The sequence below is a fragment of the Microchirus variegatus genome (genome assembly GCF_963457635.1).
Source record: "Microchirus variegatus genome assembly, chromosome: 17".
Classification (NCBI taxonomy): Eukaryota; Metazoa; Chordata; class Actinopteri; order Pleuronectiformes; family Soleidae; genus Microchirus; species Microchirus variegatus.
This window is the reverse complement of record NC_139818.1, coordinates 24,963,855-24,980,287: the sequence shown is the minus strand read 5'-3', so window position 1 is coordinate 24,980,287 and position 16,433 is coordinate 24,963,855. Positions and strand designations below refer to the sequence as shown.

Genomic DNA, 16,433 nt, shown 5'->3' with positions numbered 1-16,433 from the left:
GTGTGTGTGTGTGTGTGTGTGTGTGTGTGTGTGTGTGTGTGTGCGGGTTAACTGTGAATGTGTCTTTATTCACAGTTACTGAGAAGAGTGTGTGTGTGTGTGTGTCTCTACAGCGTCAACGTCTTTGTTTGTGTGTCACAGTAAAGAGAGTAAAGAGAGCGAGGGTGTGTTTGTTTGTCTGCTTTCTTTAAGGTTTCATTATGTGCAGCTGGCAGAGGGAGTTCATCTACACACACACAGATAAAGAGTGTGTGTGTGTGTGAAAGCATGTGTGTATCATCATTTAATGTGTGTTTGCTGGACGTGTTACTGTGGTTTATTTGTCTTTTCTTGTGTGTTTGCGTGTGTGTGTGTGTGTGTGTCAGGGTCTGTTCAGAATCGCAGCAGGAGCGTCCAAGCTAAAGAAGCTAAAGGCGGCACTGGACTGTTCCACGTCGCAACTGGAGGAGTTCTACTCCGACCCCCATGCTGTTGCTGGTACGTCCCAAAAAAAACACAGCAACTTAACTTCACGATACGCAATGCGTGGTTCCACGATACAAATAATATCGCGATACATCAATATATTGCCAGACAACCATTTAACCATACGTCGCGATATCTTAAATTAACAAAATCGTTAACATGAAAAGTTTAAAACAAGTGCAGGATATATCTATTTATTCACAAGGTGAGCAGCGCCACCTTGAGGAGACATGAAGTAGCGTCACCCGGCAAGAGAAACTTACTTAGAGCGTCGTAATTCGCGATTTAAAATATCGATATTTGGTTATCGCATTGCACGACGACGGACAACGATATATCACCAAATCGATATTTTTGATCCACCCCGAGCGTAGAATCTATGTAGCTTTTAGTTATCAAAGATATTTAAATTGTCCATTGTGGGCTCCTGTAAAAAATCTTACAATTTCTTTAATTTTCACAAAGAAAAGCGAAGTTTATTTGAGCTAGCGGAGTCGTTGTTTTCCCGATTATTGGCTTTATTGCAAAGATTTGGACATGAAAAGTGATTTCATGCTCATGTTTGTACTGTAAATATGCATAGTTTATCCTGTTAGCTTAGCATTAGGCCTGTAAACATAGCGAGGAGGTGGTTAAACCTCATAATCCAGTACATTTTGTTTACTTAAAGTGATAGTTCTGAATTTTGAACATAAGACCTATTTTCCAACTCAGCCGGTGTAATGGAGACGTTCTCAAGAAATTTCATTCAGTTCTTCTAGTTGCAGAGTTCGCTGATGCTATGGCTAGCACAAGTCAATGATACAAGTTAGCATAGCATTAAAAACACTCATACTGACTCCACAGTGCACCTGAGGCAAATCAATTGTAACGGCAGACTATCGATGTACATATCATATATAAGGCAAGATTTATTCGGTAAACCTTTTGATAAATATACGTCAGTTCCTCGTACAACCTCTAAGTGATGTTTTATGTCCTGAAAAAGTGGATTAAAGGTTGAAAATGTTGCTGAATGTGTGTTTTTCAGGAGCTCTGAAGTCGTACCTGAGGGAGCTGCCTGAACCTCTAATGACCTTCCAGCTTTATGATGAATGGATCCAGGCGTCCAGGTAAGGCTCATAACACCATCACTGTACAACTGATTTATTACTGCTCTGCTATCAGGAACAGTACATATAAGTATATATATGTACATACATGTGTGCAGTATTTGGGTCACTGGGTCATGGAAGTATTTTTTTACATGTACTTTGTTCATTTCCATGTTTTCCAGTGTGTCGGACCCAGACAAGAGGCTGCAGGCGCTCTGGGTCGTTTGCGACAAGCTACCAAAGAACAACAAAACCAACCTGAGGTGAGTTTGTTGTTTTGAACGACACAAAAGCCTGTGACGCTCGTGTATTTCCTGTTTTTACCTTTGTTGCGCTCTCTCGTTTGCAGGTATCTGGTGAAGTTTTTAGCCAAACTGGCTCAGGACAGCGAGGCGAACAAAATGACTCCAAGCAACATCGCGATCGTCCTGGGACCCAATCTGCTGTGGGCCAAGACCGAGGGGTGAGAGGTCGTAGTTACCATTGCAGAGTCTCTTTTGTAGTGGAATAAACATAATATTTTACAGTTGTACATGTACATTTTCTCAGTTTTTGCTGGTGTGTTTGTGTTTCTTACCCAGGACTCTGGCTGAGATGGCTGCAGCTACCTCTGTGCACGTGGTGGCCATCGTGGAGCCCATCATCCAGCACGCTGACTGGTTCTTTCCTGAGGGTACGTTCTGGATCCGGAGTTACCTGTGCATCCCACCTTTCGGACGAGTTCGCTCACTTACGTAGGGTTGGAAATAGCCAAAAATGGACACCAAAATTCAAAATGGCCAACTTCCTGTTGAGTTGAGGCCATGGTTACGGTCGACTTTTTTGTTCGTCTTGGTCTATAACATCTTCCCACCAAGTTTCGGGAAAATGGTGAAACTTAAATTTACGCCAAAGTCATAGGGCACTTCCTGTTTCGTAGTGGAAGGTCCAAATTGGCCAAATCACAGAGGGTTGACGCGGCTGCGCCATTTTGAATCTGCAAAACCTTTTAATAACTTTTCACCTTTAATGCGTCGAGTACAAATTGGCGTGTTTCTTTAATGTCGATGCGACAAACATGCTCGGACGAGTTTGCTTATTTACATACGGGTGCAAATCGGCAAAACGGATGTCAAAATTCAAAATGGGCAACTTCCTGTTGAGTTCAGACCATGGTTACGGTTTACTTTTTTGTTCTTCTTGGTCTATAACATCTTCCGACCAAGTTTCGGCAAATTCGGTGGAACTCAATTTTGCCTCACCTTAGGGGGGCGCTATAGTACCCTTGAGCAAAATTCACCAGAAAGATCCCGACTTTTAAAAAAAATGACAATCCTTCCTGTGCTTCTCTTGTGTTTGCTCAGACGTGGAGTTTAACGTGTCGGGCATGTTTGCGATGCCCGTCCCTGCGTCGAACCACAACAACCACCTGGATTACGACAGCAGCACCATTGAGAGGAAAAGGCCCGGCAGCGTGATGGCACCAGACGGTGACAGCACCACACGCAAAGACAAGTAAATAATCCTGTTCTGTGGAGCTGCTTTATAACCTTCTGTGTCTCTGTCCCTCACACACGTTAATCCTCATTAACCTGTTAATCCAGTCGCTTCTTTGTGAAATTTGGGGCTGATTTTGACTGACTTCTCACTGTGGGTTGTGGTGATTCTCTTCTTCTCTGGTCCTGTCTCTGTCTCCCTGCTCCTCCCCCTGTGTAGCTCCACCCCTAACAAGCACTCGGACCACACCCTGCGTAGAGGCAGTAACACCTTAGGTAGAAAGCAGCACACGTCACCCGCCTTCCAGCCTCCTTTACCCCCTGTGGAGGCTCCAGCGGGGGCCGAGCCTCAGCCTCAGACACAGGCTCCTCCTCCAGGGGGTTCAGGGCCTGACGTGGGTCAGCATAGCTTGGTGCAGGGTTTGGCCGCTCTGGCCGCCGCTCAGCAGCTTCTAGCCCAGCACACGGAAGAGCTCAGGTAAGAGCTGCGCTCCTGCTTCTCTGCTGCTGGTGGGGAATGACACAGGTGGACCTACTATCTATGTCTCATTAGGTTTATGTCGTCTACAAAAAAAGTGCATTCGCCGTTTTATTTTGCCGTTTTACGGCTGTAAACGCACGTTTGTGAAGCGTTTGCTCTCCTGCACCAAACCCCATAGAGAAAATCAGTGTTTTTAGCTGATGAGGAAACATGAGCTGCTGCTCTACTGCTGCCTCATGTGTTACGTTTATACACTGAGGTTAATCTGACAGAAGGCTTTCACTCACTGAAGTCAAAAAACGGCACACAAGGACTCAGTGATGGAGGTGACAGTGGGTCAGACTCTGTGTTTGCATGGATGTTAAATTGCAGGTTTTTTCACTGGGATTTGTTGCAGAGACACAAACTTAAATTTTAAAAGAGAGAAACGGCTGCAAATGTATTTTAACGTTGTAGACTTTTGTTAAAATATATTTTAATACATACACCTCCTCACTCTGGGTTCAGCTCTCACATTTAAATAAAACCACAAGGTTTTTCTTGCACCACCAACAGTCACAGCTATGCAGACGCTGAAGTCGTCCCACAGAAGCAGCTCAACAACAAAGGCTGTCGTTCTGCTGCTCACACTCACACTTCCCATCATCCTCTCTGCTTCACAATAAAAAAAGAAAAGAGAAAAAAAAAAAGCCAAAATCACTGGACTCAGCAGGAAGTCGACATGAACTGGCTCAAACTGCTCTGTTGAGTCTGTGATTCAAGGCTTTCTTTGATTCAAAAGCTGCTGAAATAACGACTTTCATGACAAACTGTCCTGTAGACTGTGAATCAGAATAAAACACAGAGAGAATTAACATTTATTACTGGAAAAAATCATCCTGAATCCACTTTAACAGACTAAAAATCAATGAAATCAACACCAGACGTTTTGAAAAAGACTTTATTTATTAATTTTTCTTTCATTTTCTCTGAAGTAACCCAAAGCTACGAGACTCCACATCTGCACCGACACCTCTGCTCCAGAGGAACGGCTCTGTAGCAGGAGGAGGAGGAGCAGGAGGAGGAGGAGGAGGAGGAGGAGGAGGAGGAGGAGGAGGAGGAGGAGGAGGAGGAGGAGGAGGAGGAGGAGGAGCAGGAGCAGGAGGAGGAGGAGGAGGAGGAGGCCAGGCTGCAGGACAGCTGAGCACAGCGACGTCAGGATCTGGATCCATTGGGCCAAGTCCTCATATGATGCGCAGAGGTGAGAGATCGACGCTCTGATCTGTTATTAAACTGTGTTTCTGTGACACTTCTGGTGAAAATATTCACTTTTCTAACTTAAAATACAATGTTTTTGTCGTTATTTACCAACTTTTAAACTGAACTTTTATAGATTTATAATCCTCTCTTTAGTCCAGATCCACATTTTAGAAATACCTCATTATTCCACATTGTGTAAACAAGTAATTTGTTTTTACTTCATTTCCAAGAAACAACTTTTTAATATCTGATGTGTCACCGACGGCGAACTATTGTGACCTAAAATCACAACTTAAATCACGGAAACGGCAAATTAGCGCATTATATCGCAAATCATTTAGTCGTACGTTACTAAAACACTTTTGAATATGTAAATGAATGAAAAGTTAATTTTATGCACGTTATTTAACATAAACGCAAATAAATGTTAGCTAAAAGTTCTGAAAAAATGTTGCTAATTTTTTTGGGGGACCCCACATTTTTTTACGTGACCCTTTTGTGGGTCCTGACCCGGCCTTTGGGAACCAACTGGAATTAGTAAATGCAGTTTCTTGTACGAATTTGTGTCGTGAAGCTAAATGGAACCCAGCCCTCATTGACTGTGATTTTCCTGCTCTGGGCTCTCAAAATGGCCGCCGGTTAAAGGCCCAGTGCAAACATTTCCGTGATGATTCTCCTCTTTGATCCTCAGGTACAAAGAAACAGGCTCCTCCCCCTCCCAAACCCACCAACCCTCCTCCCTGTCAGCCCTGTAATCCCCTCAGCCACGCCTCCTCCTCCCCGACGCCCAGACCGCTCTCTAGCCACTCCCCCACCTCGCCGTCCTCGCAGCCGTGCGCCACGCCCAGACGCCACTCCAGCAACCAGCCGCCGCTGCACGCGCCCAGCCACCCGCCGCCAGAGCCGCCCACCCAGTCCAGCCCGCCGATGCCGCTCGCGTCGCTCGGTCACCACCACCACGGCGCGGACGCGTCGCCTCCTAGCACGCCCACGCCTCCCGACACGCCTCCGCCCTCCTCTTTCTCCTCGGCCGCCGCCGCCCTCCAGGACGCGGCCGCTCCTCCGTATCAGAGCGGCTCACTCCCTCGACCTCGACCCGTCCCTAAACCCAGGAACAGACCTAGCATTCCGCCGCCGCCGCAGCCCAACAACGTGGCGAGCGGAGACGCTAACGGCGTCTGTGCGTCTGCGTACAAGACGATCGGTGAGTGAGATTATTTTAATCTGTGCACGAGAAAACTGTGACTTTGACTCACGACGTGAATTAATGTGAAAACTAACTCTGCAGGTTAAAGACGATCGAGTGAAACTCAGGTTCGTCTTCGTCTCTTTTTTACTCTTTTGTTTCTGCTAAACTTCTCTGACGCTCTGCTCACATCACAGTTAAGATAAACTCATGTTTTCTGGATTAAATAATCCTATCCAATCTGATTACACTCCAAGAAAAGAAGAAATGATAAGTATTTGAATGTTAAATGACATAATATTACACAATATGACAAGAAAACAGTATTTTATTGACTAATTACTTGTTTTGGTTCATGAAAATATTCAGAAAATCTTGAAAAAAATGACATTTTCTATAATAATATAGATATATTTTGTTAAATATTCACATTTAAGAGGCTTTTGTGTAATAATAATAATATTTGTTAATATGAAGCCAATAAAAACATAATATTCACCTTTAAGAAGCAAAAAAAATCATAAATGGATTTTGTTGATTTGTTGATATATTTTATTTATTAAGTGGGCGGAGCTTCAGCGTGGTCATCTTTCTTAACGATGACTCGTTCTTCTTTATTTCGCTCACAGAAATAATAACGTCATGTTTTCACTGACGTTTGTTTCTGTGACTCAGCAGATTATTCTTTTGTTTCATCAACGTGAGCAGATTTTATTTGACTTTGTTTGTCGCAGCTCTGTCACGTGTTTGTTTACATTTATCTCTATACACAACACACACACACACAGCAGCTGATTCACTCTGTGTGTGTATGTGTGTGTGTGTGTGTGTGTGTGTGTGTGTGTGTGAGAGGCAACAGCGCCCTCTGCTGTTTCCTTCAGTGGAAAAACTATGAGTCAGAGAGTGGACGACATGTTTCTGCTGCTGCACGTGTTTGTGATTAAACAACACAACACTGTGTGTGTGTGTGTGTGTGTGTGTGTGTGTGTGTGTGTGTGTGTGTGTGGGTGAAGGAAACTGTTTCTCCTTTTTTTAATCAGGCGTTAGGAAGTTTTCCTGTGTTTAGTAAATTCATCTTCATTAGTGTTCGCCAAACTGGAAACTTTCCATGGGAAATTCACTGGAAATGTTGAAAATTTAAGCTTTTTAAGTTAAATATCATTAGTGAATAATATAATTGTAACATTATCTTGACTAAAACTGTCAGATTTGATGTAAACATACATGTTCAAGTCTGTGTGAGACGAAACAAACATGATTATATTTGTATACGACACAGTTTTAACATTTAAATAATTCAAAATGACCAGTTTATTCTTACACTTCCTATGGAAACTTTCTCATTTGTTGTTCTGTAACATTTCTCAAACTAAATTTCCGTTGAAAGTTTTTTTTTTTTTTTAATTTGTAATATTTCCCAAAGTTCCTAAGGAAACTTTCTGCCCATTTGCCTTAGTCTTAAGTGTTTCTCTTTATATTTACTTAAATATTCATAAATTATTCATTTAAGTTCCAGTGTGTGAGCCTCTGTCGCCCCCTTGTGGACATGTGGAATAGTTACAACAGTCCTGATTTGACGTAGTCTAGCGCAACTATCGACGTCACTATTGTTAACGAGGAAAGAGATTAAGATTTTTAAAACTCCTTTTTAAATTTCCTTTAAAAAAAGTGTCATTTAAAGGTCCTTCATTAAATATTCAACTTTATTGACACAAAGTTGAACGACAAAGTTCACTGGAAAACAACAAAAATCTCAACCCTCAATTTCCCTCATTTCTTAGTTTGTTTTGTCACAAATTAGCTTGTTTTTAACATAAAGAAGCTTCTAAGACTTTAGACACAAACACTTATACACAAATACATCTGACTTAAATTATAATTAACTCAACAAAAAAGTTTTTTAAAGTACTTTTTTTTCCCTTTAACAATTATTTATATATAAAAAGTTTTAAAGTGTTTTTTTCCCTCCAAAATTGTTGCTATATAAAAGTTTGTTACCTCATTGTAACGGTTCCTCGTCTCCATCTCTTCCCTTTAGACCCGATGATGTCGTTCAAAGGTTTGAGTCGAGCTCTGATCCCAGAATTCTCTGCAGAGCAACAGACGTCTTCGTCCTCTTCGTCCTCCTCGTCTTCGTCCTCCTGCTTCTTGTCTCTTCCTAAAGACTGTGACGTGGACAGTGAGAGTACCGTCCTCTAAAGCAGGAGGCGCTGCTGAGACGCTCTGGTCCACAAACTCCTCGCACTTTCACAAACTCCTCCTCCTCCTCTTCCTCACTCACTCTCAGTCTGCAGCTACAGCTCCCCCCGGTGGCCACGATGGACGTCACCGCGCTCCTGGTAAACAGTGGCTGTTGCAGCAGAATTAATTCCGGTTAATTTTTGCGATAATTCAGAAAAATAAAAATAAATAAGCGTAGTCTTCGCTCTGTTACTGTAGCAGATTAAGTCGGTTACAGTAACCTTTATAATCCACAGGATTATTATCAATAACTGATGTTTAACAGCAGAAGAAATCGTTTTTTCAACAGTTTAAGTGAAGTTAGCAGCCATTGTTTACTTAAAGGGATAGTTCTGGTTTCATTTTTTTCACATATTCTCCTCCTTAAGTCAATGACATATTATAAAAATATGAATTTGCACCTTTTATTCCACCATTTCACATCTTTTTCTGCCTGGAAACTAACATTCTTTTAATCCTGCACCAAACCCCATAGAGAAAAACAGCGATTTCAGCTCACGGCAACACAGGAGCTGCTGCTCCTCTGCTGCCTCGTGTGGTCACTTTGTGCCACTGATTTAAATCAGAGGAAAGGGTTTCACGCACTGAAGTCATACAATAAGACGTTTGAACTTAATAACGGAGGCAACAGTGGACAACAACTCCTGTGTCAATGATTTTCTCAATAGAGTTTGTTGTTTGAGAGCGAAGAGTTCACAAAGTGGCAAAAACTCACAGTTTAGAGCAAAAAAAAAAGCTGCTACACAATAAAATACAGTGACAAACGTATTGTTGACTTAAGCTGACGTAGATTTAATTGAATTAACCCTTTGTTAAGTGAGAAAAACAGTGTTTTCCCTGAACTATCCCTTTAAAAAGAGAGTCTCCAGCGAGTGAGGAATTCCGTAGCAATACATGGCCTCTGTCTGACAGCAGGGGGCAGTGTGGAGTGAGATTCAGGACTTTGCCGTGTGTTTTTTTTTTTTTTGCCTTAGACGATGAAAACGTTTAGAGTGAATCGAGGTCAAAAACCAAATATCGTTTCCTGAAAGTGTAGCTGGTGACTGCAGGTTTCCAGTCGTCACAAACACTTCCTCGTCTCCTTCCCTCGTCTCCTTCCCTCGTCTCCTCTTGTATTTATTTACCAAACAAACAAACGGAAACATTCCCTCGTGGCTTCAGTCTTTAAAAACGTAAACCACGCCTTAGACCAGGATCAGAACCTCGGCCTTTTATTAAAAACTCTTATTTACTGTAAAACTAAAGTTTCCTGAGACGTCACCATTTTTTTTTTACAGGAATACGGTTTCTCTTTTTGTTTTGTTTTCAGGGACGCGAGGAAACAAAGAAAGTTGTGTAATTTAAAATGAAATGTGTTGTTTTTGTTTTTGTTCGAGTGAAGTCGCCGCCTGAACGCAGTCCGTCAGTATTTAGCGTTTTTGTCGACGAGAAAACGCCTGTGAGCGAATGTGAATGTAGAGAAAACCAGTTTAATCCCCAAAAAAAGAAAAACACAAAAAAACAGCTGACGTTTGCACTTGATCGCGGAAAAGATTACGAAGAAAATTAACGTGTTATGACGCTAACGTTGTCATGATAATGACACGATAATCTTGGGATTGCGAAACGCTGCGATGGTGGGATTTATTACGCGTGATTACAAGGCTCGTTTTCTCATAAAAAACTGATTATCGGGATTCTCTCGTGATATAGTTGACAAGTTTATATGTAATCTTGGGATTACGAAACTCGACAAAACGAGATTAATTATGTGATATTTTTGCGTTAACGAGGCTCGTTTTGTTGTGGTGACGGAATAACTTTGCGTTTTCTTGTGATAACGAGGCTCGTTTTCTCACCGTAACGACAAATTAATGCGATATCTTGGGATAAGACGAGCTTTCTCACAATTAAGGGACACATTAACGGGGTTATCGTGAGATACCGATGCTCGTTTCCTGATCACGACATGAATTATCGCATTTTCTCACAATAACGACATAAATTATAGTACTATCTCGGGATAATGTGATAATTTGATGCGATATCTCCGGAGATCTCAAGAGCTCAATTAATGCGTCATTTACTCATTATCTCGGGACAACAAGGCTCGTTTTGTCACAATAACGACAAATTAACGCGTTATCTCGGGAAAACGTAATCAGAATAATTTGATGTGATATCTTGGGATTAGACTCGTTTTCTCGTGATTAAGAGATCAATGAACGCGTCATCGTTCTCTCATTACGACAGAAATAAACGCGTTATTTCGGGACAAAAAGGCTGGTTTTCTCGTGTCAAGCTAGCGAGTGATTTCTTTCTTTGTTTTTCTTATTTTTCCGTCTTTCTCGCTGAGCTGAGATCACATGACTTTGCGACGCTGTGACTCTCAGTAGTGACGTGAGTTTGACCGTTTGTATTTTCGCGAGTAAACGTTTTGTTTTGTTTTTTTCCGGCCTCAGATGTAACCGAGTTACATCGCGGTAACCAGAGCGACCGAGTCGCTGCAGTCGCTCTGAAAACATGAAGAAGTTTGCGTTAAAATGCGCTCGTGTAAATCCGTTCGCTGCCTTAATCCCAAGAGTTTTTGCATCTCCAGAAAACAAAAACAAATAAATGCCATTAAACTATAAAAAAAATGAAGATGCTGCGTTGTTTTAAAGCTTTTTTTTTTCTCTATGTGCGCTCAATGTTGGAATAAAGAAACACTATGTAATATGAAAAGCTTGGTTATTTCCCTCTTTTCCAAAGAAAATAAAGTATATGAAGAAACTATTTGACTTCGTCTGCTCGTGTTTTTTTAAAATCTTTTTGTGACGTTAAAAATAAAAATTCTCACTCACTCTTTTCATCTCGTTACTGAATCACCACCAGGGGGCGAATAAGAGCTGAGTTTGAGTGGAAGTTTATTGGAAAAATTAGCTTCTAACGTCTCACTCATTTTATGACATCAAAATGTTCATTTCCGAGTTACTGTGAGATTACGAGGCTTTTTTTCATGCGATAACGACAATAATCAATGCATTAGCGCTAGCTAATAAGATAATGAGAAGTGATTAATTACCGCTAGATTACGAGGTGATAATATTTCTGTTTTTAGTAAAATCAGCTGATTTTTGTTCCGTTTTTTTTCCAACAAAAAAAAGAAAAAGAAAGAAACAAAAAAAAAGTCGATAACCTTTGACTTTCAAGCATGAGATTTTTTTATAGATCAAAAAACTAAATATTCTGAACCAAACATGAAGAGAAAACAAAAAAACAAACAATAACGGTTACAAAAATGAACACTTTTAGTGGATTAACTAAATAAATAACTACAAATATCCAGGGTTTGTTTTTCCGTGTAAACGCTAGCAGCTGAACATCGTAACACAACGAACTGCACCAACATGCAACTGATCGCGACGACAACACACGTTCACGATACACTCATTTAGCAGCGAGGATCACATTCTCACCAGATCGCAATCGCCTCAAGGTCGGCTAAAGCTCAAAGAAAAAAAGAAGAAAAATCGGACTTTTACGATGAAAATAAAAGTCAGACTTTAGGGGAACGAGGATGACGATGATGAGCATTGTGCATAGCAAGAAATACAGTCACCTTTACAGGAGTTTCATGGACATAAACAGCTACAGATACAACTGTACCGTAGATGAGTTGGGACATCGCCGTGACGACCACACAAGCAGGAAGTTATCATTTACACCAGTGCTTTCCTTGTTTTTAACTCCTCCCCCTTCATTGTCAACAGTCATTTAAAGTCAAAAATCACGAGGAACGACGACATGTTTTCTGGTCTCTGAAGGCCACCATAGTCCCCCTCTGTTGCTTTGCAATCTGCACTCTCACCACTAGATGTCACCGATTCCTACAGACTAGACCTTTAAACTAAAGTCGTCTCTGTCACTAAAGCGGCCTCTCGTCTCTCTGGACCGACCATTTTTTATCTTTAAATTAAATTAAAAAACGTAAAGTGTTTCCTCCGTAAAACAAATCAAATAAATGAGGAGATTTAATGAATTTATCTGATTAAGTTAAAATAATCAGATTATAATCAGATTACTTCAGTGTGTGTGTGTGTGTGATTGGAAGGATTTCAGATTAGAAACAGCTGGAATGGTTTTAAAAAAAGTGTTTTGTCCGCAACAGATTTGACTTTTTTAAATCGTTTAAAAACCTTGTTGTGAAAAGTTGAAATGTCCAAACAGGACAAAACATTTACACGTCGGCAAATGATATTATTAATAAAAGATAGTTTTGATTTCTTTTTTTGTTTTCTATTTTTGGAATTTTGTATTTATTTAAATTCAATTAAAATCCACAAACCCTGGTGTGTTGCGACATAGTACAACTTAAATATTGTAATTTACAAATTAAATATTTCAAATTTAAATAGAACAGTATGTTGTGATTTGTTACAATATTTATTTATTTTACAATTTACAAATTTTTCTTCCATACAAAATGGCCGACCAACGCTCATTGCAAGTCATTGTTTTTTGTTTAAAAAAAATTAAATAAAAATAAATATTGTTTTCTGTTGCACTTTTATCATCAGTTCACACGAACAGATTAAAACCTGGTTGGGATTATTTTACATCAACTTTTGCCGTATCAAGTTATCTTATATCTTTGTTTCTTCTTTTGTTTTTGAGTGAGCGAGAAATGTGATTTTAACAAAAAAAAAAAGTGTAATTTTCATCAAATTTGGCCCAAATTTGATGGAAAGAAGCAAAATTTGTTGTAAAAACTCAAAAACGACAAATGAACTAAATCCTGCTGAACACGTGGCAGTGAACGCGTCGCTGTACGAACTTGTATCAGTCGTGGTCTTAACTACAGTCTCAGTCTGAAATCTACGCTATTTCTTCTTTATTTATTATTTATTTATTTTTTACAGTTTTCAAATATGACGTGATAGAAAATATAAACTTTGTCGTAGAATAAACGTGTGTAAATATCGCGGCTAGATTTTACTTTACATGAACGCAGCTTTTTACGATGAAACATTTACAGTAGAGTTTTAACGCGTATTAAAAATAGACGGAGAGTGATTCTTTTTTTTGTTGTTTATTTTTTTATATTTTTTTTTAGTTTTCGTTGTCGTGTGGAGAAGAAAAAAAAAAAACCTGAATGTTCCTGCGCTCGCCAGCACCTGCAGTAACAGCACTGCTCCACACGGGGGACACTCGCGCCTACTTATGGTCAGATAACGGTGGGTTTTATTTCAGTTTGCTATAGATGACGTGGTGTGTGTGTGTGTGTGTTCTTGTACTTGCAGCATACTGAGGACCAGTGAGGGTTTTTAACCAACAAAGTGAGGTCATTTTTACAAAGTGAGGACATTTTGTTCGGTCCTCACTTTGTTTTCATTTAAATCACTTCCTTAGGTTGTAAACATGTTATACTCTGTTTTCCAGCCCTGGTGTTTCACACACTTTTTGCTCTGGGGCTCCACCTGCAGACATTTTATGGTACTGCACCCAGTAGGTCTTTATCAATGTCAATCATGAAGTAGATATTTGTAATCAGTATGCAGCAAGTACAAGAATGTGTGTGTGTGTGTGTGTGTGTGTGTGTCTTGGCACTTTGGTTGCAGAGTGAAAATGGATCAGTCCGTCCTCTGTCGTCAGGTCCTTCACGTCTTCACCAGGCCAGAGGAGAAGACAGTCTGGGGCTTCTAGGACTTCTGGGGTCTTCTGGAGTCTGAGTCTCAGTGAGCGCCCTCTGCCAAACACATAAAACCATAATCCTGTGTTTAAAATGAATTTACTGCATTTTAACCACATTATTTTTAGATTTCACACACTCACACTCTCTCTCTTGGTCGCGTCCCCATACAACAGCAGCTGCAGCAGCAGCAGCAGCAGCAATTTGCTGCATAATCACATTCTAGCTGCAGGCTGTCTGTCTGCAGAACTTACACCGTCGTGGAGGATTTATTTAAATATCTCATCGTTCGTCAGAGTCGGGAACTCTCACCTCGAACTTGGATATGAACTCTGCGAAGATGCCGAAGAAGGTCTCCGTGCTGATGGACTTGCCGTCCTCTCCGAAGTACGAGGCCACCTTGGAGAACTCCTCCATGGCTTGGTTCTGCATAGACTCCAGGGACTGGACAGCAGGGTGGCTGTTCTCCAGGAAACTCTGCAGGTCAACGTCAGTCATATTTCACTGGGTTTTAAAGTGTGTTTTTATGAAGGTACGGACATGAAAAACTGCACTGCAAAATCAAAATCTATGTCTATCTTGGTCTTTGGTGTCGTGTGTGAGCCGTTTTCCCCTAAATTATAAGATTTATATACATTTTCATATCAAAAATGGTTGATAGTATAGCATAAAAATGCTTTTTTTGTGTTTAAGTTGTTGACGTACGCTCATGACAGAAGCAAAGTGGTCCTCAGACGTGGGTGTGATCTTCAGACAGGCCGTCCTGATGTCCTGGATGGTGGTGTGAAGGTCGCCCAGCTCTGCGGTGATGGCTCTCTGGTTCACTGGAGCAAATACAAGGACAAACCATGACAGCTGGTACATTTATGCTCTTTAATAGGACGGAACTGCTCTTGAGTTGAGTTTAGCAGAGTTTCATGGAGCTCCGCTCGTACCTTTGGCCGCCAGAGGAACTGTGGTGATGTCTCTGGAAAAGTTGAGCAGCTCAGGGAAGTGTTGGCACAGAGACTTGGCCAGAATGTGGAGGAAGGTGGATTTTCCGTCAACGGTTTTGGTCGTGCTGAGCTGTGAGAGGAGACGGGGGGGGGGGAGATCATTCAAGCGTTCATAACATCTACACTCACCTACGTCTACTGTATCAAGAAAACACAGCTTTATTTCACTGTTAGACACCATTTTTCTCTCTTGCACCAAACCTCCATTGAGAAAATCTGCGTTTTTAGCTCACGGGGACACTTCTGCTGCCTCGTGTGGTCACTTTGTGTCACTGAGGTAAATCCAAACAAAGGTTGTTAGACACCAAAGTCGTTAAATAACACATTTCAACTTAGTGATGGAGTCAACAGTGGCTCATCAACTCCTGTGAGCTGTGATGTAAAATGACTTTTTTTTTTTCAAAATAAATGGTCAAATCTTGAGTGAAATACAATAATATGACGTTTTTGACAAATTTTGGACCAAAAATATATATTTTTTAAATTGTCAATTTTGGGACGACATGTATGTCGTTTTTGTCAAATTTTGGACCAAATTTTTTTCCAAATAAATGGTCAAATCTTGCGTGAAATACTGTAGTATGCCATAGTCAAATTTTGGACGACATAAGGAGACATATGAGTTAGGTGTAGGGTCATAGAGAGAGAAAACCTTCAGTTTCCATAATGTTTGTCTGTATTGAACACACATTTGCTTCTCATAGTTAGATTAGGGATTAATAGTAATTACAATGCTGTTAAAATGTTGTTTTTCTCTATGGGCTTTGGTGTGGAGGAGAAAGAGGGTGTCTGGGTGTCTAGATCTAGGAAATACCTCAAAATTGAATAATAATTCTTTTAAGAGCTGAATTCAAGTGTAAAAGTGTTACCTCGGTGAGGAAGTTGATCTTAAAACTGGTCGTTCTGTTGCTCTTTGGCTGCCCGTTGTTCAGGTAATTCCCCATGGCGAGAACAAACTGTGGGAAATCACGTAAATCACTCAAAATGAACCACTGATTAACCACAGATTGATTGTTCTCTGCTCCTTTTGTTGTTGAGGTGGTTTACCTCCAGGATTTTGGCCAGTTTCTTGCTGCTCCTCAGCTCCACTGAAGCCTTGTAGATGTAGTCGTAGGCCACCTTCATCTCCTCTGTCCTCTCCTGCAGAGTGGTCTTGAAGTGGAGGCTCCGCAGACGCGTCTTATACTCAGGCACCATCAGCATCTGAGACGAGACCACGTCTTTAAACCACATCGCTGTAAGGCTGAATTCCAATTCCTTTCTTAACCCTCAATCTCAAAAATGTTCTCCCTCTAGTGCAAGTTCTGTCCTGATTCTCAGAAAAATTAAGTTGAAGCCAAGTTTAAGGGCTGTATCGCCCTCAATATTGAGATTTTCCGAGACCACCCTTGGGAGCAAGGGCTACCCAGAATGCATTGCGTGTTTTGACATAACAAAGATGGCGCCGAAAGCAGCGAAACGAGAAATGAAGTATTTTCTTTGTTAATAGAGATATAAAAATGATCTTAGTTTAGGCCCATATTATGGATTACTGACGTCATTGTTGCGTAACATTTATTTTTATTTGACCATCTTTTGTCAGTAGTGATGGTTTGCTATGGTTTACT

The 16,433-nt window shown here is 40.8% G+C and overlaps 2 protein-coding genes across 2 annotated transcripts in view; one reads left to right on the top strand and one right to left on the bottom strand.

Moving 5' to 3' along the window:
• arhgap17a (Rho GTPase activating protein 17a) overlaps nucleotides 1–10,895 on the top strand; it is a 37,950-nt gene extending 27,055 nt beyond the window's left edge. The window contains exons 12-22 of the mRNA XM_083903786.1: nucleotides 366–477; nucleotides 1,496–1,577; nucleotides 1,742–1,822; nucleotides 1,909–2,022; nucleotides 2,141–2,232; nucleotides 2,903–3,053; nucleotides 3,255–3,512; nucleotides 4,490–4,550; nucleotides 4,641–4,755; nucleotides 5,446–5,958; nucleotides 7,979–10,895. Of these exons, the coding sequence (XP_083759912.1) occupies nucleotides 366–477; nucleotides 1,496–1,577; nucleotides 1,742–1,822; nucleotides 1,909–2,022; nucleotides 2,141–2,232; nucleotides 2,903–3,053; nucleotides 3,255–3,512; nucleotides 4,490–4,550; nucleotides 4,641–4,755; nucleotides 5,446–5,958; nucleotides 7,979–8,139 (1,740 nt within the window). The 3' untranslated portion in view covers nucleotides 8,140–10,895. The remainder of the gene's footprint in view (nucleotides 1–365; nucleotides 478–1,495; nucleotides 1,578–1,741; nucleotides 1,823–1,908; nucleotides 2,023–2,140; nucleotides 2,233–2,902; nucleotides 3,054–3,254; nucleotides 3,513–4,489; nucleotides 4,551–4,640; nucleotides 4,756–5,445; nucleotides 5,959–7,978) is intronic.
• Nucleotides 10,896–13,807: 2,912 nt separating this feature from the next.
• grid2ipb (glutamate receptor, ionotropic, delta 2 (Grid2) interacting protein, b) overlaps nucleotides 13,808–16,433 on the bottom strand; it is a gene marked incomplete at both ends in the record, with an annotated part of 44,394 nt that continues 41,768 nt past the window's right edge. Inside the window, 6 exons of the mRNA XM_083903807.1 lie at nucleotides 13,808–13,888; nucleotides 14,144–14,308; nucleotides 14,537–14,655; nucleotides 14,767–14,896; nucleotides 15,696–15,782; nucleotides 15,874–16,029. Of these exons, the coding sequence (XP_083759933.1) occupies nucleotides 13,808–13,888; nucleotides 14,144–14,308; nucleotides 14,537–14,655; nucleotides 14,767–14,896; nucleotides 15,696–15,782; nucleotides 15,874–16,029 (738 nt within the window). The remainder of the gene's footprint in view (nucleotides 13,889–14,143; nucleotides 14,309–14,536; nucleotides 14,656–14,766; nucleotides 14,897–15,695; nucleotides 15,783–15,873; nucleotides 16,030–16,433) is intronic.